This window comes from Medicago sativa, chromosome 3 (assembly GCF_051527215.1).
Source record: "Medicago sativa cultivar Bolivia chromosome 3, Bolivia_mono, whole genome shotgun sequence".
Classification (NCBI taxonomy): domain Eukaryota; kingdom Viridiplantae; phylum Streptophyta; class Magnoliopsida; order Fabales; family Fabaceae; genus Medicago; species Medicago sativa.
Window position 1 is genome coordinate 12981586 of NC_140751.1, and position 25111 is coordinate 13006696.

Sequence of the window (25111 nt, forward strand, 5' to 3'; positions counted from 1 at the left end):
AAGCAACTGAAAAATGGATTTTTAACAGAAATTGAATCAAAGACTCATACAAGCAAAATTAAAAGACTCAGAGACAATTTTTTTAGAATTTAAACAGAGTTTTAACACGTGAAAAGACTAAAATGCCCCTAGGGGCAAAACTGACCCAAAATGACTTCAAATGCAATTTTTGCAATGGATTTGGACGTAGAATGAAACAGATACTTATTCTAACCAAATGAAAAGACTCAAACAAATTTTTTTAAAAGACTGAAAGAAATTTTGACATAGGAAATGACTAAAATACCCTTGCATGTGAATTTTGCAAATAACATTGAAATAAAATGCAGAGAAAGATGCAATTGATCAGAGACAGTTCAAATGACTTATAATGCAAGAAAAGAAAAATTGACTAGTATTTTTAGGTCCAAAATTAGGGTATAACAGCTGCCCCTATTTAAGTTTCTTTGTCCGGAGAGTCAAGAGACGAAGTCTTAGAGTTGACGGGACGAAGATACTTAAATATTAACATTTGCACTGCTTTTGGACATAAAAATACGCTTTCAGAGTTTCAAAGATATGAATGTTATGCAATACTTTGATTATGAATGCAAGACAAACAATTGGAGTCTATGGAACCTATCATGTCACTGGGGATTCAGATAGACATTGACAGGGTAGACAAACCAGGGATAGAGAATAAGGTACAAGCTGTTCTTTGGGTCGAACTAGTCACTTGACCAAGGAATACAAAATAAGAGATAGGTGCAAGCTGTTCTTGGGATTGAACTTGGCACTTGACCGGAAACATAGACACATAGGCAGATACGAACTGTTCTTTGGATCGAACTTGACACTTGGTTGAAGATACAAACAGATAGGCAGACACAAACTGTTCTTTGGATTGAATTGGCCGTTTGGCTGGAGACATAGACAAAAGAGTTGATACAAGCTGTTTCTTTGGATCGAACTTGCTTGTTGGATTATCACCACGTCATGTGGGAAGGTGCAGACTGTTCTCTTAGATCGAACTTGTCGTTTGACCGATAACAAAGCATAAGCTGGGTACAAACTGTTCTTCAGATTGAACTTGCCGTCTGACCGATAACAAAGCATGAGCTGGGTACAAACTGTTCTTTTCAGATCGAACTTGTCGTTTGTCCGGAAGCATAGGTATATAAGCAGGTACAAGTGGTTCTTTTTGGATTGAACCTGGCACTTGACCAGTAACGGAATATAAATTGAAAGTCTGGTTTAACAGGATACCCATTGGGGGTAAATTGTTGTTGACTTGATTTGAGAATAGACATGACCATTTTGGTTGGCCCAAGAGTAAATTGAGAGTAAATTGACATTGATTTGAGTTGAAGATTGACATTGGAAGAGGGATTGAAAGTTGAGATTGAACAGAGACATAGACATAGACATAGACATAGACATTGGATTGGAGAGTTGCAATTGACATTGGAATTGAATTGAAAATTGACATTGACATTGACATTGGATTGGAATTGAATCGAAAAATTGACATTGACATTGACATTGGTATTGGATATTGACCTTGACTTGGAAATTGAAATTGACATTGACATTGGCATTGACATTGAAATTGACATTGAAATTGACATTGGATATTGACATTGGAGATTGTCATTGGAGATTGACATTGGAGATTGACATTGAAATTGGAATTGAAATTGGAGATTGGAAATTGCTTCGAATTTGACATTGAATTGAAATTGAGATTGCTTCGAATTTGACATTTGACATGGTTTGAAATTGAGATTGGAAAGTTGAGATTGCATCGAATTTGACAGTTGAAATTGAATTGAATTTGACATTGGAATTGGAATTGAAATTGAAATTGAATCTGACAGTTGACAGTTGGATATGCAACATGTATGTATGGTATAGCAAGATTATTGGATGTATGGGCACATAAAATGCATGATTATGCATGTATGAATGCTTGAAATGCATGATTGGCTTGTAATTTGACAGAGAAGATTCACAAAGGCAGACAAAACGTTGGATGGTTGGGCACGTAGTGGCTCGTGCTGCAACATATTCACAGGGGAAAAACCTCTTTGGAGAGTCCGTCGTTTGAGAGACGTATCAAAACCATGGCTGAGGGCAATTAAAACTTGTAAAGGAGGGACCCTTGGAAAGATCCTTAGATACAGGTCGCCGCTGCTAGGCGTGTCAGCGCTGAGTAAACATTGGATGTTCGCATCTGTGGTCAATGCTTTTTCAATATTTCATTCTTTCCATTTTTCATTTTCAAACCCCATTTTTGCCTGAACCGCCCTTTCGGGTTTTCGATTCACCGGGGAGTAAAGATTCTTTTCATTGCCCCATTTTTGCCTGAATTGCCTTCATAGGTTGTCAATCAGCGGGGTGCTCATTTTGCCTAAGCCGCCCTTTCGGGTTTTCAACTTAGCGAGCTTTTCATTTTCATTTTTTTTTATTTTTCATTTTCATTCTGTTTTTTCATTCTTGCCATTGACCACAGATCATCCTGGGGAGTAACCTGCTTGTAACATGTATTGAAATAGACATTGACACTCATTTGTTCATGCATGTTTCGTTGAAATGTACCTTATTGCTCAGGTTTGCTTTCAAAATAGACAGGAAAAAGATTTTTCAATTTTCAAAGATGTTTGTTTCAGACATTGACATTATCAAATAGAAAGAAAATGTTTTGTATATAGCATTGAAAGTAGACAGAAAAATAGGGTTTCAAATAATAGCACAGGCTCAAACTGATGTATAAGAGTGATAGTCAGCCAAAGGCATGACTTCACGGATTTACAAAGCTTGGAAAATGGTAATTTTATTGGTTGGTGATACATTGAACACGATGACCGCTACATTTCATAGAAATTTTGAATTCACAAGTACAGAAGCCTCTGATGAAGATGATCATTGACAGTTGCAGATGTCCCAAGGGGTGATGGTGATTTGCCAGATATAGTTACTTGTCTTTTATTGACCTCATTTTTGCATGAACCGCCCTTTCGGGTTTTCGGCTCATCGAGGCGCTCATTCTTGCCTGAGTTGCGTACAATCTCAGCGAGCTTTTTCATATTCATTTTTTTTGTCCCTAACTTTTGCCTGGATCGCCCTTTCGGGTTTTCGATCCACCGGGAAGCGCATTTTTGCCTAGGCCGCCCTTTCGGGTTTTCGACCTACCACGCTGTTCTTTTCTTTCTAGACAAAGTATTTCTTGACTATATCGGCATTAACAGGATTTGGAAGTTCAACACCATCCATGTGTGTAAGAATCAAAGCACCACCAGAGAAAGCCTTCTTGACGACATAAGGACCTTCATAGTTAGGTGTCCACTTGCCCCTTGGGTCGGGTTGCTGATTTATTCTTCTTTTCAACACAAGTTCGCCTTCCTTGAATTCTCGAGGTCGGACTTTCTTGTCAAAAGCATTCTTCATTCGCACTTGATACAACTGTCCATGAGTCATAGCATCCATACGTTTCTCTTCAATCAGCTTCAATTGATCGTACCGACTTTGACACCATTCAGCCTCAGTTAATTTGGCTTCCATGATTACTCGAAGAGATGGAATCTCCACTTCCAGAGGGAGAACTGCTTCCATACCATATACAAGAGAGAAAGGAGTTGCCCCGGTTGAACTACGCACTGTAGTACGGTAACCATGCAAGGCAAATGGTAGCATCTCATGCCAGTCTTTGTAAGTAGTGACCATCTTCTGAACAATCTTCTTAATGTTCTTGTTAGCGGCCTCAACTGCACCATTCATCTGAGGTCTATAAGGAGAAGAGTTGTGATGTTCAATTTTGAATTCCTCACATAAGGCTTGCATCATGCTGTTGTTCAGATTGGAACCATTGTCAGTGATAATCTTGTTGGGAACACCATATCGACAGATGATGTTATTCTTGATAAACTTGACAATCACTTGCTTGGTCACATTTGCATAGGAAGCAGCTTCAACCCACTTGGTGAAATAGTCAATTGCCACTAGAATGAAACGATGTCCATTGGAAGCCTTTGGTTCAATTCTTCCGATCATGTCAATGCCCCACATAGAGAAAGGCCATGGGGAAGATATAACATTGAGGGCGTGTGGAGGCACATGAATCTTGTCAGCATAAATTTGACACTTGTGGCATCTCTTAGCATGTTTGTTGCAGTCACGCTCCATAGTTATCCAATAATAGCCGGCTCTTAACAGCTTCCTTGACATAGTGTGACCCGAAGCATGGGTCCCAAAAGTACCATCATGTACATCATGCATCAATTTCTCAGCTTCTTGTTTGTCAACACATCTCAACAAGACCATGTCATAGTTCCTCTTGTATAGGATTTCTCCGTCCAGAAGGAACCTGCTAGCCCATCGTCTCAAAGTCTTTTTATCCCTGTTGGAAGCACCAGGTGGATATTCACGATTCTGCAAGAATTGCTTGATGTTGTAATACCAAGGCTTTTTATCATTCACATCTTCATCAGCCTGATCTGGTATATTTTCAATAGTAAACACATGAGCGGGTCTATCAAGACGTTGTACTTTGATTACAGGCACGTCATTCCAGTGGTTGACACGAAACATGGAAGACAAAGTAGCGAGAGCATCAGCCATCTGATTTTCATCCCGAGGTATGTGGTGCAGCTCAACCTTTGTGAAGTATGTCAACAGACGTCTTGCATAGTCACGGTATGGGATCAGCTTCTCATGATGAGTCTCCCATTCACCCTTTATATGATTAATAATAAGTGCAGAATCTCCATAGATGTCAAGGTGCTTAATTCTCAGATCGAGGGCTTCTTCGATGCCCAATATGCATGCTTCATATTCAGCTATGTTGTTTGTGCATTCAAAAGTTATTCGAGCGGTGAAAGGAATGTGGTGCCCCTGCGGAGTTACAATGATGGCTCCAATTCCTTTACCATAAGCATTAACAGCACCATCGAACACCAATCCCCATTTGCTATTGGGGTCCGGCCCGTCATTGATCAGTGGCTCTTCACAGTCTTTTGCTTTCAGATACATAATCTCTTCATCAGGGAAATCAAACTTAATTGACTGGTAGTCATCAAGAGGTTGACAAGCAAGATGCTCAGCAAGGACCCTTCCTTTGATTGCTTTCTGAGCTTTGTACACAATATCATATTCAGACAACAACATTTGCCAACGCGCAATCTTTCCAGTAACAGCAGGTTTCTCAAAGATGTACTTGATTGGATCCATTCGGGATATCAACCAAGTTGTATGATTCACCATATAATGACGCAGGCGTTTGGCAGCCCAGGCTAAAGCACAACATGTCTTTTCAAGCATTGTATACCGAGTCTCGCAGTCGGTGAACTTCTTGCTCAGGTAGTAAATAGCATGCTCTTTCTTACCAGTCTCATCTTGTTGACCGAGAACACAACCCACTGAATCATCTAACACTGACAGATACATAATCAAAGGCCTTCCTTCCACTGGCGGGACGAGGATAGGTGGCTCCAACAGGTATTCTTTAATGCTATCAAAAGCTTCCTGACATTCATCATTCCATACAACAGGCTGGTTCTTTCTGAGTAATTTGAAAATTGGTCCGCAGGTAGTAGTCATATGAGATATGAATCTTGAAATATAGTTCAGACGTCCGAGGAAACCTCTGACTTGCTTTTCAGTTTGAGGAGCTGGCATCTCTCTGATGGCTCGGACTTTGTCAGGATCAACTTCAATGCCTCTTTGACTGACAATGAAGCCAAGCAACTTTCCAGATCGTACACCGAATGTGCATTTGTTAGGATTCAACCGCAGCTTGTACTTTCTCAGTCTTTCAAACATCTTTTTCAAATACACAATATGCTGCTCTTCATCACTTGATTTCACAATCATATCATCAACATATACTTCAATCTCTTTGTGAATCATATCATGAAACAGAGTGGTCATACCCCTTTGATAGGTAGCACCAGCATTTATCAAGCCAAACGGCATCACTTTATAACAGAATGTTCCCCACGGAGTGATGAAGGACGTCTTTTCTCTATCTTCAGGAGACATTCGTATCTGATTATAACCAGAGAAACCATCCATGAAGGAGAACACTTTGGATTGAGCAGTACTGTCAACAAGCACATCAATATGAGGCAATGGGAAGTTATCTTTCGGACTGGCTTTGTTCAGATCTCTGTAATCAACACACATTCGAACTTTCCCATCTTTCTTTGGCACTGGTACAATGTTAGCAATCCACTCGGGATATTCAGCTGTCATGAGGAAACCCGCATCAATTTGCTTCTGTACTTCAGCCTTGATCTTAAGAGCCATGTCTGGACGAGACCTTCTCAATTTCTGTTTGACAGGAGGACATTCAGGTCTTGTCGGTATCCGATGTTCCACAATCTTGGGATCTAGACCCGGCATATCTTCATAGGACCGTGCAAAGACATCTGGATAATCATGGAGCAGCTGAGTGATCTTCTTTTTCACCTCTGGCTCAAGTGCAGCACCAATCTTGATCTCTCGCTTGTTCTCTTCAGTACCCAGGTTGATGAGTTCAATCTCTTCCTGGTGAGGCTGAATGGCTCTTTTTTCTTGCTCAAGCAGTCGAGTGATCTCATACGGTATCCCTTCATCATCATCATTCTCATCTTCAGCTTCATATACAGGGAATTCAAAATTTGGAGGAACCATAGGGTCACTGTGTTCAACGGGTTTATTATGGTTCAATCTGCATAATATGATTGGGATGATTTTAGAAAAATGTTTTCTATGCAGATTTTTGAAATTAATAAGAAAAATATAGATATTTTGGTTTTTTCTGGCATTACCATTATTTCCAAGAAAAAGGCACTAAAAAGCAAAAAACAAAGAGCCGTGAGAAAGACGACAACTTTTTATTGATAACGGCAATGCCGAAACAAACACGCCCTTACAATGATATCACTTTCGCCTTGGGCAGAGCGAAAGGACTGTTATTTTGAAAACAAAAAACATGAGCAACAAGACACATTACATGGGAGTATGCATGACTAAAGGAATATCAATGGCTTCCCAATTTCTCACGGTGCCTCCTGGTATAACAAATGTAGGCACGTAACTACTTTCAGCAGCATCTTCAGTAATAGCATTAATAAACCCAGCACTATAGAACGTCCCAGTTGAAACAGCAGATGTCGGGGAGAATCCAAGGCCTTCTTTACGCTTGTTTTCCAGAATCTGAATCACTTTGCCCCAGCCAGCAGCTTGCCCTGCTTGAACAGCCTTCTGGGCGTCTTTCAGTGAGGCCATGCTAGCACCAGCCCTCCGGGGCTCCACTCCCTCAACAGTCAAGCCTTGAAACGACGTCCCTTCAGCGGACCCTGCTTCAACACAAGAGAACGATGATACTTGGCTAACTAGATATGCTTCCTCACCATGCACAGTGACGATCTTACCGTTCCTCATGAACTTGAGCTTCTGATGCAAAGTGGAAGTGACTGCTCCAGCGTCGTGGATCCACGGTCTTCCGAGGAGACAGCTGTAAGAGGCATTGATATCCATGACTTGGAAGGTAATCTGAAATGTCTCGGGACCAACGGTAATTGGCAAGTCCACTTCCCCGAGAACATCCTTGCGGGATCCATCAAAAGCTTTAACCAGATAGCTGCTACCCCTCAGGGAAATTCCATGATGGCTCAATTGCCTTAGTGTGGATTCAGGCATTACATTCAGAGACGATCCAGTGTCCACCAATACGTTGGATATCATATCAGACCCACAGTGCACCAAGATATGTAGAGCCAAGTTGTGGCGTTTCCCTGCTTCGGGGAGCTCATCGTCACCGAACCCCAAGTTGTTGCAGGAAGTAATATTACTCACTATCCCATCAAATTGATCCACAGAGACTTCGTGGTCAACATAAGCTTGCTTCAGTATCTTCATTAACACCTTCCTGTGAGCTTCTGAGCTCATAAGTAGAGACAAGATGGATATCTTTGATGGGGTTTGTAGCAGCTGGTCAACAATCTTATAGTCACTTTTCTTGATAAGCCTCAGGATTTCGTCCAGATTGGACTCTTCAATAGATTGGCCTGCTGGGCCAGTGTTCTTGTCAACAGGAGGAGCAACTGGTGGAGTTACCGTGGCAATAGGTGTCACCACCTTCTTTTGAAACAAGGGTGGACGGACTTTTCCACTTCTCAGAGTTGTAATTTCACCGGCAACATTGTCAACTGTAGCTGGGGATACCAGAGGCACCTCCACCCCGTTTTCAACCATGGTTGCATTGTATTTGTAGGGAATTGCTTTGGTAGAGGTATAAGATACCGGACCAGGTAGCCTGATCACCAAAGGCTCAACATTCTTTGCCTGAGATACACTTTCAACAGGAGAGTCATGGAACACTGGCACAATCACACATACATCACTGGCAATCAAGTACTTGTCATCCATCAGGCTCTGGATATCATTTTGCACCACACAACAGCCCATAGGATTCTGTAGACATTTTGAACAAGAATCATGATCATGTTTGAACAGAGAAGCCTAGCAAAGTTTGACATGTAATGGCACCAAGGGAGTAACGACATTGCGGACATCCAACCTGGGATCCTCTTGAGGAACAGGAACCCTTTCAAAGGCCTCAATCATATTGACAGCAGCATGGTTTGGCAGCGGATTGTCGAGGACATGAGGAACACTATTCTCAAAAGTCAACCATCCCTTTTCTATCAGATCCTTCATAATATATTTCAGAGCAAAGCAACCTTCAACATCGTGGCCTTGGGCACCCTGATGGAATTCACATGTTAGGTCCTGACGGAACCTGGGAGGCAATGGATTAGGCGGAGGCTTGCCTGGCCTGGTGACGCAGTGTCCCTTAGCAAGTAGAGTTGGGAGCAGCTCACCATACCGCATTGGTATTTGTGGAAAAGAAGGTTTGGGTCGGGGACCCTGTTGTTGCTGCCGTTGCTGTTGAGCAGGAGGCTGTTGTTGTACTTGCTGAGGAATGGCATTGACGGGCATTGGTGGTTGACCCGGTGGTAGAGGATATTGCTGGTAGAATGGTGGGAAGAAAGGATGTTGAGAGTATTGCATGTAGTGATAGGGCAGAGGTAGTTGTGTAGCAGCGGCAGACGGGTTACCAGGCACCATCCCTACATCAGATTCTTTCCTCTTATGATGACCGTTACCGTACTTCTTCGGTGCACTGTTTGACGATTCACCTTTCTCAAGAACAATAATACCATCTCGGACAGCCTCCTCTAGACGAGTTCCCATTGTAACCATATCAGAGAAGTTGTTTGGAGCAGAGACTATCATTCTCTCCTTATATTCTTTCTTCAGAGTCTTCAGGAATGTCTGCGTTAATTCTTCCTCATCAAGTCGAGGAGAAACACGGGCAGCTGCCCTTCTCCACCTCTGAGCGTATTCACGGAATGTTTCATCTGATTTCTGAGATAGGGCTTTGAGAGAGTCCCTGTTTGGCCTCAGACGGGTGTTGAACTCATATTGACCTTCGAAAGCAGCAGCGAGTTCCTCAAAGGTATGGATGTTATCTTTGCTCAGACTAGTGTACCAATCTGCTGCATCATCTGTCAAGCTACTCTGAAAGCAGTGGATCATCAGTGCATCATTGTCGGCATAGTTAGCCATCTTTCGGACATACCGGATAACATGGTTATGTGGGCAAGAAGTCCCATTATACTTGTCAAATTCTGGCTCTTTGAATTTCTTAGGAACCTCAAATCGGGATACCAAGCATAGATCACGAGCTTTAGCAGGAGCACCATTGTTTCCCCGGCTAGCCTTGACCTCACGGAGTTCTCTAGCCAACTCCCTTAACTGTCTCTTCATAGCTTCCATTGCGGGATCTTGTCCACGCGGAGTATCAACATCAATCACCTGTTGCACAGTATGCACAATAGGGTCGGTAACAACAGTGGTTACTTGAGGCATAGCAGTAGACACAGGAATCTGTCCTTGACCAGCAAAACCAGAGACACCAGCAGCAGTATTAGGAGAATAGTAAGCTGAGAGGCCATAGGGGCGGCCGTCGGGCATAACAAAACGAGTATCAGTAGCCCCAGTAGATAGTGGGATAGAGGGAATCACCTCAGCAGTGACTGGAATAGAAGTGGCTGGCTGTTCTTGTGAAGCCATCATAGCGGACATAGCGTCATGAGCCTTAGCCAAGTCTTCTTTCATAGCAGCCAATTCGGCACGGAGCTGAGCATTTTCTTCTTCAAAATTAGCCATCATCCTTCTCTTGTGAAATCTTGTTTGATGAATTCTGTCTGGTTGGTAGACCTTGCGAACACGAGCCACTTTTCAGACTGCGGCGGACAAAACCAGGAGGCAATGAGCACGAGAGAAGTTTTTTTTTTTTGTGACCGATGAGTGCATATGATGCATGAAATGTGTTAATGCATATGCAAAAAAGACTCATTTTAGGTTATCGAAGGGTTTTAGACAAATTATAAACTCGTAAACATTACTAAACAACAATTAACACAAACGGGAAACAAACAACCAACATATAGTTTTACAAGACAATTTCAACATAAACAAATGGAAATAACAACAGGAAATGGAAATCCTCAAGCATAGGAAGTGGAAGCGTCGTCCTCAGAGTCGGACTCATAGCTGCAGTATCGTGCGTAGAAGTCACGGGCACCCCTAGCCCTCTTGGAGTCCCTCATAAGCATCCTATCTTTCTCTTCAATCTCTCTCTTAGCCTTAGCTAACTCTTTCTTCAGTGTCAAGACCTCATGAGTCTGCTGCTCACCCTTTCCATCCAGAGTCATGATCAAGTTCTCAGCCTCATAGTATCTAGCCCTCCACTGATGCTTCTCCCGACTCTCCATAGCTAGATGCTCCTGGTACATCTCCTGGGTAGGTGGGAGTAGAGGCAAAGGCATGGTAGGGACAGATGCGGACACATATCTCATAGAGGGGTAAGGCATACCAATCTCCTCAGCTTGGTTTATCACCCACTGTGTATAGGCCTCATGAGCAATACCGGACCTTACACCCATATGTTTCACCTCTTTCTTCCGAAGCTTAGTCCAAGCTTCCATGAAATCCTCTCTAATTCCTGTGGGAGCATTGGAGTAATGAAAGAAGTAAGGAGCTGTAGCAAGATTGATGGGTTTATCTTTCATCGGGAAACCAAATTGTCGCAAAGCAAGCTCCGGGTTGTAGTTGATTCCACCCCGGGTACCAAGAAGAGGTACATTAAGAAATTTCCCACCACCAAAGATGATTTCCTTAACTCTTGAAGCGGGAGTGAGCCAAACTACTTCATTAGGAGTGAGAGCCATAATCCTCTGTGAAATAGACCAATTCCTCGGATTGTCGTGGAAAGACTTCGGAAGGTGCGAAATAAACCACCTATAGAGGAGAGGCACACAACAAAGAATGTGTCCACGACCTTTGTCGGAACGATCGTGAATAGCATGGTATGTGTCAGCTAGCAAAGTAGGAACCGGATTCTTGGAGTGGAAGATCATAATAGCATTCATGTCCACGAAGCCATCAAGATTCGGAAAGAGAATAAGCCCATAGATGAGGAGTGCAAGAATAGCCTCGAGAGTGTCCTGACAAGTAGTATTGAGGTTGGCTTTCCAAAGAAGATACTCTGAAGTGAACCCTCGGATGCGTGCCTTAGTGATAAGATTCTTGGAGACATCGGTGGTCTTGAGACAGAGATCTTTAGCAATAACCAATGGAGGAGGAGGATTTTCAGGTCCTGAGAAAGGTATCCCCTTAGCAATAGATAAACCCATCAAGGAAGAATAAGCCTCTAGAGTAGGCACCAACTGAAAGTCTGGGAAAGTGAAGCACCGATACCCCGGATCATAGAATTGCACTAGAGTGTGCACAAGCTTCTCATCCACATTAGTATGGAGAATAGGAAGTAAAGACCCGTAACGACGTCGGAAACCAGTCGGATCCTCAATCTCGAGTGCCAAATCTCTCAAACTAGCCAAATCCACTTCCTTGAACTTGTAGGACTTAGTCATCTTCATCCCTACAATGTTTACAAATTCAACTTGTCTAAGCCCTTCGATAACAATGCATGACAAAAAGTTTATGCATGTATGCATGGATGCATGAATGCATGATTATGTTCAAGTTCGGAGAAAATATGGTGGGTTGAAGTTCAAAGTCAAGGAGTCATGGGTGGACACGGTGTCCGGTGAATCTAAGGCTTTAGGATAATAGTAACCGGGTTCTAAAAAGGTTCCCAAGTTGCAACCTCTCCGACGTATATCACGGTGTCACGAGACAACACTCGCTCCATGATTATACGTGGAAGGTCTAACTTGAGTGTAGTATCGCGTGACGACTAAAACTCGAGACAACACTCGGTTTAGCCTCCGCACTACATCCTAGAAAATGGCCATGGATGGGTTTGGTTATCTACGGTTCATAGCGTCATAGAACAATTAGAAGCAAAGTGCCTAAACGCGACAACACGCGCCGACAACATCACCTCCAAAATGCCTCAGCTATGTGGGATTGATCGCATAATCCAAAACACGAGGCAACCCTCGGAATGAATTGTCGATTATATCCCTCCTAAATCCTAAGTTCACTCAGCCCGGGTGCAGGACTTTTGATATTCTCACCCCACACGTTTGCAAGAAATTAAACATTTATTCACATAGGGAAGCAAGTAAAAGAAACAAATAAAAATACAAGCGCAAGCGTGGAAATAAAGACTAGGCGTAACTCTCGAATCTCCCCAGTGAAGTCGCCAGCTGTTTTATCTTGGTTTTCGGGTGTCAAACATTGATTACGTTTGAACCTTTTAAACCGGTGATATCTTATTTTTTCTTGGGAAGGGGAAAAGTAAGCAAAACCCTTGAGAATCGAGGTCCGGGAGTTGTTTTCGCTACGGGAAGGTGTTAGGCACCCATAACGACTATAGTAACCTATAGGAACCGTCTTTAATTTTTACGCGCGCGCTTTATTTTTAAATGCTACTTGAAAATGTTATTTACACCTAAAAGTTTACTAGATGAAGAATTGGAGGGAGGAGAATGTGTTTGAATTTTTATTTTATTTGAATTGAAGGAATTTTGTTCCTTGCCTACGTACCCGATTAAGGGATCAAATCCACCGTAGTTCTCTTCCAAAAAATGTTTTTGTTTTTGTTGGTTGATTTTAAGTTTGAAAATAGGATTTTGAAGAATAGAAAGAGGCCTCAAGGGCATGAGATTAGGAAATAGTGAGGTTGAATTAGTTATTTGCAAAATATGGTCTAAACATGATTAAAGTTCATTGAAATTTGATTAAGAAAAAGAAAAGGAAAGTACAATGGGATTTTGATCCCAAGGTTTATTAGGAAAATATTTTGAATGATGCTTGTTCATATTTTTTGGAAAATGATTTTTCTAAGTATAAATCCTAGGCATTCATCTAAACATACAATCCTAAGCATACATCTAAACATGCATATTCTAGCCATATACCTAAAGTGATGTGTGTGCATGTGTCAGTGCTTGTGTCGGTGTACATCATTAGAGTCCATTGTCCTTTACATCATACCCTAGATACATTCTATGGCCTCTTTGCCAAGAAATTAAAAGCATGAAAGTAAAATATTACAAAAAAAACTCCTAAGTATTACATTCTAACTTTGGTACAAATTAAATTGCAAGGAAGAAATAGAGATGAATATGGGATGAAATGGAGATGCTTATGAAATGATGAAACATGAAATGAAAGGAGTTAGTAGCACAAGATAATATCAAAGGAAATAAAGCAAGAGAAATACTAGAACATAAAGGATAGAAAATGAGTGCAAACATGGCTAAAGTTTGCTCATAGAATGCAAGAACCATGTGACCTATAATTCTCACATTCCAATATATTTTTAGAGGTTTAGAAACAAGTCTTGGAATGGGAATTAAGGCAACATGATTTACTTGGCATTTTAAAACAAATTTTAAGCATATTTGCATTATTAACTACTCAACTAACTTGTAAGCTAAGTAATCAATCAAGATTCATACTCATGCATCAATATCAAGCACAAACAGTGGCTAAACTTCTATGGAATCAAGTGGCATAGGTCACCAAAATTCATCAAGCAATTTGGATTGAAATCAAACAAAGTTCCACTCATTTTTAGCACAAAATATGACAAAAATAGCAAGAAAATTAACACCTTATTTTTTTTAACCATTTTTAACATGTGAAAATTATCACAAAATGCTACAAAACTATCAAGAAACCTATATGAATTTTTTTGGAAATTTTTAAAGGTTTTTTAAGCTAAAAATTACAAGAAAATTGCTAATTCTTAGTAAAAATAAGAAAAAATGCTATGCATATTTTTTGTCAATTTTCACGTGCAAAAATATCACAAAATTATCACAAAATCACCAAGAACATGTATGAATTATTTTTAGATTTTTTTACAAAGATTTTAAGCATAACAGGGGTGTAAACAGCATCAGGTAGTAGTGTAAACAGCAGGAAAATCCAGCAAAATGAAACTCAAACACAAAAATTAGGCCCAAGCCCGCACACTACAGGGAACGGATCATCAGAATGCCTGAGGATCGTTGGATTGATCCACATGGATCAGATCCAAGATCCAAAGGCTACAGCACACGAAGGAGCACCAGGATACCGTAGGCGAGCGCGCATGGGATTGGAGGCAGGTATAAAAGCAAAATGTATGAGGGAAACAACACAAATCATGCTCGTTTCTCTCTCTAGGGTAAGTTAGAGAGAGAAGTTCTCTCTTCTTTCAACAAAACGGTGGCCGGATTCTGGATTTGTTCACCGGAAAGTTTAGATTCTCGCCGGAATCTTCATCTTCTCCGGCGAGAAGCGTGGATTCCGACGAGTTTCACAACCGTCCGATCTCAAAGATTTTTACATCTTTTTAAAGCTTTTATCGTCCTAAAGACGAATCCGGCCTCTGTTTTGTGAAAAAGAAGAGCGGCGAAACCTAGATCTACATTTCTTTTGATTTCGAAATCAAAAACAAACGAAGAAAAAAGGAAAGGAAGGTGCGGTACCTCAGTGATGGATAGAAACGATGGACTGAGAGGAAAGAGCTTCACGCGTCTTCGAAATCGAACTTCACCTTCGTTTTCTTCTTGTGCTGCGATCTATCTTCCTTTCCACTCCTTCTGTAATTGTTGTCACGTTGCAGTTTGAACCGTTTTTGATTCGGAATCTGAGATGAATCGGTTTCACCTTCTTCTTCTCTTTCGTATCTTGCTCTTTGTGGATTTGCTGGATTCGTCACTTTTTAGCTTCGATCCTTCTTCTTCTCAGTTGCAGCTTCATGATCGTGTTGAGCTCGTCACGATTTGTGGCGGACCTGCGCTTGAATTGCGAAGAGATGGATTCGATGATGAAGGTTCTATGACGAATCTCTGAGAATTGCCATGTATCAGTTGGAACAGTTTGGTATTGTGTTGTTGATTTTTCTGGAGAATTGTTTTGGTTTACGGATGAAGATGAAGATGAATCTTCATCTTGTTCTTGAGAGTTTGTTACAGATTTTCGTTCTTTGATCTGGTGAATGGAAGAGAGAGAAATGGGAAATTTGTTTGTGATGAGTTGGAATCCAATCATTGCTTCTGTGATGAGTTGGCCTTTTATAAGTGATGACTTGTGCAATCTGGACAAATAGAAAAATGACATGTGGCATAACTTTGTAACAAACTCCTGGACAAATGGACAAATGAGAAACTGACATGTGTACAGACTTGATGACTTGGACAAAAGGACTAAAATGCAATTTTTTTTAGGAATTTTAGGACTAAAAATAAAAATAAAAAATAAAATGAATTAAAATTGGTAATTGGAAAATAACGTAAAGTGAAACGATTAAAATTGACAAAACGGACTAAAACGAACCAATGGCCTAAATGAGGTACTTTAAAGTACCTCTCTGCCGAAATTTCGTGTGAAATGACCAAAATGCCCCTGGGGCTGAAAACGACTAAAAATGACTCAGAGGCAACTGAAAAATGGATTTTTAACAGAAATTGAATCAAAGACTCATACAAGCAAAATTAAAAGACTCAGAGACAATTTTTTTAGAATTTAAACAGAGTTTTAACACGTGAAAAGACTAAAATGCCCCTAGGGGCAAAACTGACCCAAAATGACTTCAAATGCAATTTTTGCAATGGATTTGGACGTAGAATGAAACAGATACTTATTCTAACCAAATGAAAAGACTCAAACAAATTTTTTTAAAAGACTGAAAGAAATTTTGACATAGGAAATGACTAAAATACCCTTGCATGTGAATTTTGCAAATAACATTGAAATAAAATGCAGAGAAAGATGCAATTGATCAGAGACAGTTCAAATGACTTATAATGCAAGAAAAGAAAAATTGACTAGTATTTTTAGGTCCAAAATTAGGGTATAACAATATATACCAAGACATGGTCTTTAATGCTGCTGGGTTTGATCGTGAGCGGTATTTCATACAAAATGAAGAGGAAACTCCCAACTTCCCGCCAAACTTTTATAACATGTTGACTTCAACTCAACAACCATTGTGGCCGGGATGTAAAAATACAACAGAGTTATCTGCTTCTCTTAAGATGTTGGGAATAAAATCTAAACACAACATGTCACAATCTTGTTTCAATGATGTTATGGAATTTATGAAAAAGTCGAGTCATCCTGAAAATGTAATTCCGCCTAACTTTAGAGAAACGAAGAAAATTGCAGCTGGTCTCAATTTATCAAAGTTAAAGATAGATTGTTGTGTTAGTGGGTGTATGTTGTATTACAAGGAGGACATAAATTTGAAAGAGTGCAAGTTCTGTAGCGATCCTCGATATAAAACACAAGGTAAAGATGTTCCTCGTAAGAGAATGCATTATTTTCCTCTTATCGCTCGCCTTCAGATATTATACGCATCACCAAAATCTGCAAAGCACATGAGTTGGCACTATGAAAATAAAAGGGAGAATGGTGTGTTGTGTCATCCTTCAGATGGGGAAGTGTGGAAACACTTTGACAATGTATATCCTGAATTTGCCTCAGAACCTAGAAATGTCAGACTTGGTCTGTGTGCTGATGGCTTCACCCCTTTCGGTCAATCCGCAAGACCATATTCTTGTTGGCCAGTGATTGTTACACCATATAACCTACCTCCGGAGTTGTGTATGATGCCTCCTTATATGTTCTTGTCCTTAATTATTCCTGGTCCAGATTGTCCAAAAGGTAAAATTGATGTATATTTGCAGCCGCTGATATATGAATTGCAACAATTGTGGACACATGGTGTAGTAACGTATGATGCATCTAAGAGGCAAAATTTTCGATTGAGAGCTTCATTAATGTGGACAATAAATGATTTTCCAGCCTACGGGATGTTGTCAGGGTGGAGTACAGCAGGAACATTTGCATGCCCAGTTTGCATGGAACAAACAGAATCTTTCAGATTGGATAACGGAGGGAAACAATCATGGTTTGATTGCAGCAGGAAATTTTTACCTTATGATCATCCTTTTAGACGAAACAAGGTCAACTTCTACAAAAATACAATTGATATGAATGAACCTCCTCGAAGGTTAAGTGGCGAACAAGTGTGGGAAAAGGTTCTTGGATTTCCCAAGATAACTCATTCAGGGCAATGCAATGTTCCTGGCGGTGGAATTCGGCATAACTGGACCAAAAGAAGCATATTTTGGGATTTGCCTTATTGGAGACACAACCTATTGAGGCACAATCTTGACGTTATGCATATTGAGAGGAATGTCTTTGAAAATGTGTTTCATACTGTTATGGACAACAAAGAGAAAAGTAAGGACAATGAAAAGGCACGATTGGATTTGGCAAAGTATTGTTACAGAAAGGAGCTGTTATTGAAAAAAAATCCTAATGGGAACTATATAAAACCCAAGGCCAAATTTTGTTTAACAAATGAACAAAAGAATGATGTGTGCGAAAGGGTGAAAGGGCTGAAGATGCCTTATGGTTATGCTTCCAATCTTGGTAGATGTGTAGATACAAAAAATAAAAGGCTTGTTGGGATGAACAGCCATGATTGCCATATTTTAATGGAATGTCTACTGCCAATAGCTTTTAGTGCTCTTCCTGAACCAATATGGAAGTCTTTAACCGAGCTCAGTCAATTCTTTAGAGACTTGTGTTCAACAGTTTTGCGGGAAGATCACTTGCTACAAATGGAACAAGCCATTGCTTTGATATTATGTAAGTTAGAGCGTATATTTCCACCCGCATTCTTTGACTCTATGGAGCACTTACCGATTCACTTGCCTGAAGAAGCTAAGTTAGGTGGACCAGTTCAATATCGTTGGATGTATCCATTTGAAAGGTTTCTGAATAGAATTAAAAAAACTGTCAAAAACAAAGGTAGTGTGGAAGGGTGTATTAGTGAAGCATATTTGTTGCAAGAGATATTGTATTGCGATTCCCATTATTCTGTTCCTCCTGATCAATACTCAACTGCCATTGGCCTAAATAAAAGGATATATCAAGACCACATCCAACCAATTTTGTCTATCTTCAAAAATTCACATGGCCAAACAGCTGGAAAATACCATAAAAGGTGGCTCGAGGATAAAGAACTTGCGGCTGCCCAATCATACATTCTCTTGAATTGTAACGAGGTTAAGCCATTCATTGAGTAAGTATTAAGCATTAAATATTTTCTATGTTAATTCCACTAGCAACAATCGTATCCAACTTTTATTTAACAATATATTGTGTAGTATGTATCTACAATGTTTGAAAAGTTTGTATGGAGATCTCAATGATGATTTTATTGATAAACAATTAGAAGCTGACTTCTCGCGGTGGTTTAGAGAATACGTAAGTATGCTTTAAATTACTCAATTGTATTTGGGTTAGTAAAAATATATACCAATTATCTTTTAAACTAAGATGTACAAATCTCTTTATGTAACTAGGTGACAAAGAATCATAAACTTAGGAAACAAAATTCTGACTTGTATGACTTGGCAAGGGGACCTTTGAGACTAGCAAAATCATGGCCTATATATTTTGCAAATGGATTCAAATTCCATACAAGTTCATGGGGTGAAGAAGAACAACATATAATAGTGGAGTATGTGTAAGTGGAATTGGACATGATGAAACCTCAAATGATTTGTATGGTGTTATTACAGAAATTCTAGAATTTGAGTGGCCAAGTCAAGCAACCAGAAAACTAGTTTTATTCTATTGTGACTGGTTCGACCCTTCAAGCAATGGCACGAGGATACACAATTAGTACAAAATTGTAGAAGTACAAAAAGGGAGAAAATATAGTAAGTTTGATCCTTTCATTTTCCCAAAGGCTGCGACTCAAGTGTATTATTCACCTTATCCTGGGCGCCAAAAGAATAAGATTGATTGGTTGGTAGTTATGAAGACAAAGCCAAGAGGGGTTGTTGACGATAGACATACACTGGAAGTTGCTTTTCAAGAGCAAGAGTCACAAGCTAAAGCAGCAATTGAAGATGACCCAATTGATCACCTACAAGATGATGAACATGATGGTGAAGAGGTTAGTTTGCCTATAATGGAAGAAGATGAAAATGGTGAAAATCAAGAGGAAAATGAAGAGTTTACTTTGCCTATGATGGGAGATGATGAAAATGATGGTGGAGAGGTTAATTTGCCAATAATAGTTCAGTGTTTATTTTCTGCCTCTGTTTTTTTCAGTTTACAGTGCTTCCTTTTTTGTGATTACTTTTCATATGCCTTGTATGCTTCAAATTCAAATGTGTAAGTCTTCATTTTCTAATTGAAAAGTACTTTTGCATGTCTTCTTATTTTCCTGTTTTGCATTCTTTTCAGGATTTACATTTCTGATTTCAGAAAACTTGATAACATCTAACAATGGAGCCACCCAAAAAGAACAAGAACAAGAACAAGGTGCTGTCACCCAAAATGACAAACAAGAACAAGAACAAGAACAAGAACCAGGTGCTATCACCCAAAACGACAAACAAGAAGAACAAGGTCCTGTCACCCAAAACGACAAACACGAACAAGAACAAGAACAAGGTGCTGTCACCCAAAACGACAAACAAGAAGAACAACAAAGGAAGATTTGGCTCAAAGGAAGATTTGGCTATAGATCATATGATAATTGAAGTTATTTTGTCCACATTCTTTTTTGTTTCTTCTGTTTTTTGTAAAACTGTTCAGTTTTTATTTTTTATACATTGGACTTCTTTTATTTTCTTTTAGGACAAATTTGAACAAAAAAAGATGGACTTATCTACTCAGAATACCACATTTGGTCTAGGAGAGGATGAAGTTGACAGTCAACCAACGTATGAAATGCCAACTGATTTGGATATATGGGTAGATTTTGTTGGTAGAAAAAAAGGGAGGATATTTGGTCTTGGATCTTATTCAAAAACCTTGATTCCATCTTCAAATCAACAAACAAATACACATGCTAATTCAGAAGAGGTTGAATTTTTGAGAAAAGTGCATGCTTTAAATGCATCATTGCAAAGACAAGAACAAGAGAAGTTGCAGATGAGGCAACAAATGCAACGGCAAGAAAAAGAGATGAGCAAAACTAATAAAAAATTTGCTGCCATTATGAAACATTTGGGATTTGTTGGATATTCTTCCCATGTTTCAAACCCCAACAGTGAATCAAATGAGCACATTGATAAAGAGGACAACAATGATTTTGCTGAAGATGTTGATGAAGATAACCATGATTTTGCTGAAGATGTTGATGAAGAGGACAACAATGTCGATGAAGATGACCATGATTTTGCTGAAGATGTTGATGAAGATAACAGTAGTTATCATATTGATAACTAGTAACTTGGAGTCTGAAATTATGGTATGTTTCTTTATTGGACTCTTTGTGTACAGTTGCCTTTTTTCACATATTATAGCATATGAAGTAATTTGCTCCACTGTTGAAAATATGTGTATTATTAGTAGTATTGTTATGAATTGTACTTATTGTTCTAGGCATGAACTTTAGAAGATCTCAGCCTCTCTAAAAGTATTCAAATGGTAGAGTATGACATACCACCTGTCTTTTTGTTAGTTTGCTACATTGTTTTACCTTTTGACTGTTTTGTCTGATTGATTCATTGCTGGTATTTGATTTGGGTTTTAACATATATGTCATGTTGACCATTGTAGGTTCTGCTATCACAGGTCCAATTGGTAAGGAGTGTGTTGATCTTTGGCCTAGGATTGCAAGTGCTGCCAATGCCATTGTATGAGTGTTGATTCTGTTTCAAGATTGCAAGTAGTTCCAATGCCCTTTTGTGGCAGTTTTAATACAAGTGAAATGTTTTTAGGTCTTGCAAGAGAATTTTGTCATATTATAGTTTGTTGAAATGTTTATTATGCATATTTTGCAGCTTCATAATGATGGAGACTTGATGTATTTTATGACTAGTGTTTTTGTTACAAAGAACAAGTTTTTATTGCCATTTTTTTACCTCTGTACATGTTTTTAAAAAAACGCATATGCTATGTGCCAAATTTGACTCGAGATAGTTTCTAATAGAAAATAATTAAAAATGACTTCTATATCATCTTAAAAAATAAATAAACTTCTATTATCAAACAAATAATTAAAAATGACTTTTAATATGGCTGTTGGCTTTCATTAATAGAAAATAATCAAAAAATTGTATCGATGAAATAAATTCTTCTGATGAACCATTAAATTTCCTGCGGATTTTTCTGTGGATTTGTTCAGTTTCCTGAGGAATTACCTGCGGAAATAGCTTTGCTGCGGCATTACCTGAGAAATTTGCTGCGGAATTTCATGCGGAACATTAGCAGGAAACATTAATCTCTCCCACTCTGACCAAACATTTCATGCAGATATTATTGGCTTTTCCTGAGGAAATTTCCGTAGGAAAATTTCCTGCGGTTTCAAAAATCCTCAGGAAACTATTACCCACGAAGGTATTACCTGGGAGTGCAAAGCCTTGGCAAAATCGGCAGGAAACCTGTTTCCTGCGGATTTTTCACTTGATTCCGCAGGAAAATCGAGAGTTTCTAGTAGTGGGATTGACAAAGATAAAGATTAGGAAAAATATGGCTCCGTCTACGGTGCATGATGTGAATGGGTCATGCACCCGTGAGAGATGTAATACTAGGTTTTTTTTTTTTTTTTTGAAACAATGCTAGCTGTTGGATATATTATAAAATAATAAACGATTATGATTGAAATTAAGAGTTACCTGTTAAAGTAGTATTGTTCGGTAATTCTCCTTGTTTATTTATATATATGTACCTTAATTAATTTCACCTGAATTATTTGATTTACTAGTTAATAGAAAATATTCATTCATTCTTATACTTAAAATGTTACTAAGGGGGTAAATTTTTTTTTTTGTTGCAGTAACTGCAATAGTGATATGATAATACAAAAAAAAAAAAAATCTTTTTATAAAGCACATATTATGTAGGCTTAATTGCACTTTTGCCCCCTATATTTTGCCAATTGTGCGATTTTGCACCCCATTATTTCAAACGAGCGATTTTGCACCCTATATTTTGCCAATTGTGCGATTTTGCACCCCATTGTTTCAAACGAGCGATTTTGCACCCCATAGTTTTCCCCCTTTCTGATTTTGCACCCCAAAAAATCATAAAAATATTCAGTTTTTTTCCAAAAATTTTAAAAAATCGAAAAAAATTTAAAAAATCAGAAAATATAATCATATTTTTTTTTAAAAAAATTCTGGAATTTAATTTTCAAAATACAAAAAAAGTAAATTTTCAAAATTTTAAAAAAAGGTCAGATTTTTTTAAAAATCTGGATAGAAATTTTAAAAAAAGGTCAGATTTTTTTAAGTGTCACTTTTTAAGTGTCACTTTTGGAGAAAAATTTTGTTCCAATTTAACTGTCACTTTCAAAGTTCAATGCAACATTAAATGTTGTTTTACCATTATTACCCTTAGTTATTTATTGTGGAGAGAGAAGTATATGAAAGAAGATATTAAATGAATAAGGTCATTATGGTAAAAGTATAAATTATTGTATCAAAAGCAGTAACATTTATTTATTGTCTTGGTATGTGTAAAATGTCAAAATGTGACAATTAAAAAGGAACGGAGGTAGTAATAAACAAGGAGACTTACTTAACAATACCAGTTTAGTAGATAACTCTTGATTTCATTTATAACCGTTCATTACTTTATAATATATCCAACAGCTAGCATTGCTTAAAAAAAAAAAAAAAACTAGCATTACATCTCTCACGGATGCATGACCCATTCACATCATGCACTGTAGACAGAGCTGAAAAATATAGGTAGACACACTTTTGTTTGTACACCCTCCCCACCACTCTGATTTGGCAAATTTTTTATTGGTCCAACAAAAGCAATAATAAAAACAAGGGAAATGTTAACCGGTGCCCCGCGGGCACTGGTTAAGGAGTCAAATATAGTAGTATCCTACATTAAAAGTTTAAAAAGTGTTTTTTTTTGACTTAAAATTTTCACTTTTGGATTCCTTAACTAGTGCTCCGGGGACACTGGTTATCATTACCCTAAAAACAAAAACAAAAAAATCAATAGACAAGATTCTCTCTCCACGCCTTACTTTTTCCCCCTCTTTTCCTCTCTGTTCACCATGTCTTTTTTTTCCTCTCCGTCCGAACTTCGACGGTCACGGCCATCGCCATCGTCCAACAAAAGCTTCGTTGGCGAACGAGGCGGCCACTCACTCCCCCTTTATCTCAGATCCGTTTTCCTGTTCTTCATCTGATTTTTAGGTTCTGAGGTCGCGGTGGTGAGAAAATGAGATGGCGGCCGAGAATGGTAGTGGTGACAGCGAGATAACAGTGAGGACGAAGGTTTGACTGCCGGCATATCTGTTTACGGCGTGAGACGATGTTGAATGTGGATGGAGGTTGGTGGGTAGATCTGATACGAGGACGGTGGTGGTGGCAACAGAGGTCGTGGAAAAAAGATGACAAAGATGAGGGAGACAGAACGAGGAGAGAAGGGCGGAGGAGAAAGGAGTACGGCCGATTTTGTTGTCGTCGCCGGAATTAGTGGCGGTGGAGAACCAGAGAGAAGACAGAGGATTCACAAAGGATTTAAATTTATTTTTATTTCTAAAAGTTAACCCGTGACGCAGTATTAACCCTAGATTTAACCTAATTTTTCACGTGACTTTACTATATTAACCCTAGTTTTCTCTTATTTCTAAATGTTAACCCGAGACGTAGTATTAACCCTAGATTTAACCTAATTTTTTCGCGTGACTTTACTATATTAACCCTAGATTTCTCTTATTTCTAAAATGGGAAATAAAATAGGAACAAGTTTTTATTGCTTTGAGTCTTCTTTAACAACAGTAAACCATCGTGGGATCTCGTGAAAATATATTTGGCATGATATAGCATCAATCTTTTAGTTTATATCAAGTTAATTATTTTGTTTCATTACTATAATTAAAGACTTGAAAAGAATTTTTATTTCTAAAAGTTAACCCGTGACGCAGTATTAACCCTAGATTTAACCTAATTTTTTCACGTGACTTTACTATATTAACCCTAGTTTTCTCTTATTTCTAAATGTTAACCCGAGACGTAGTATTAACCCTAGATTTAACCTAATTTTTTCGCGTGACTTTACTATATTAACCCTAGATTTCTCTTATTTCTAAAATCGGAAATAAAATAGGAACAAGTTTTTATTGCTTTGAGTCTTCTTTAACAACAGTAAACCATCGTGGGATCTCGTGAAAATATATTTGGCATGATATAGCATCAATCTTTTAGTTTATATCAAGTTAATTATTTTGTTTCATTACTATAATTAAAGACTTGAAAAGAATGCTCGTAAAAAATACTTGATAAGAATGACATATTTGTATTTAATGTGTAAATATTTGGTCAAATGATTAGAATAGAAACTAAAACAAAACTAATATCGATTTGTTCAAGTGGAAAGGGATTTGATTCCATGTGGGCAAAGGTTCCATTCCTGACCCATATGTATGGAAAAAGTTTGGTTGGAAGTAGAAAACTCACCTTCTATGGTTCACAGGTTCCCGGCCGAGATTAAATGCTACTATATGGTGGTGGAAACTTTGTATAAATACCATCACAACCAAAATAGAAAAGAAAAAGATTTGCTAGATTAAACATAAATTTATTCAACAGAACAAAATTAATTAATAAAACAATTAAAATAT

General features: G+C 38.7%; 1 protein-coding gene across 3 annotated transcripts in view; it reads left to right on the forward strand.

Annotated features, from left to right (window-relative positions):
* LOC146935851 (uncharacterized) overlaps window positions 1–21377 on the forward strand; it is a 55102-nt gene extending 33725 nt beyond the window's left edge. The window contains exons 2-4 of one of the 3 annotated variants that reach the window (XR_015030370.1): window positions 16351–18768; window positions 18867–19570; window positions 19759–19817. Coding sequence is in view for 1 of the 3 variants with exons in the window: in XM_085750930.1 (XP_085607056.1) it covers window positions 16365–18583; window positions 21082–21109 (2247 nt within the window). In the remaining 2 variants the exon portion in view is untranslated. Of the gene's footprint in view, window positions 1–16350; window positions 18769–18866; window positions 19571–19758; window positions 19818–20570; window positions 20771–21081 lie in introns of those variants that run through there. The other 2 variants (XR_015030371.1, XM_085750930.1) reach the window with 2 other exon arrangements.
* The last annotated feature ends 3734 nt before the right edge of the window (window positions 21378–25111 follow it).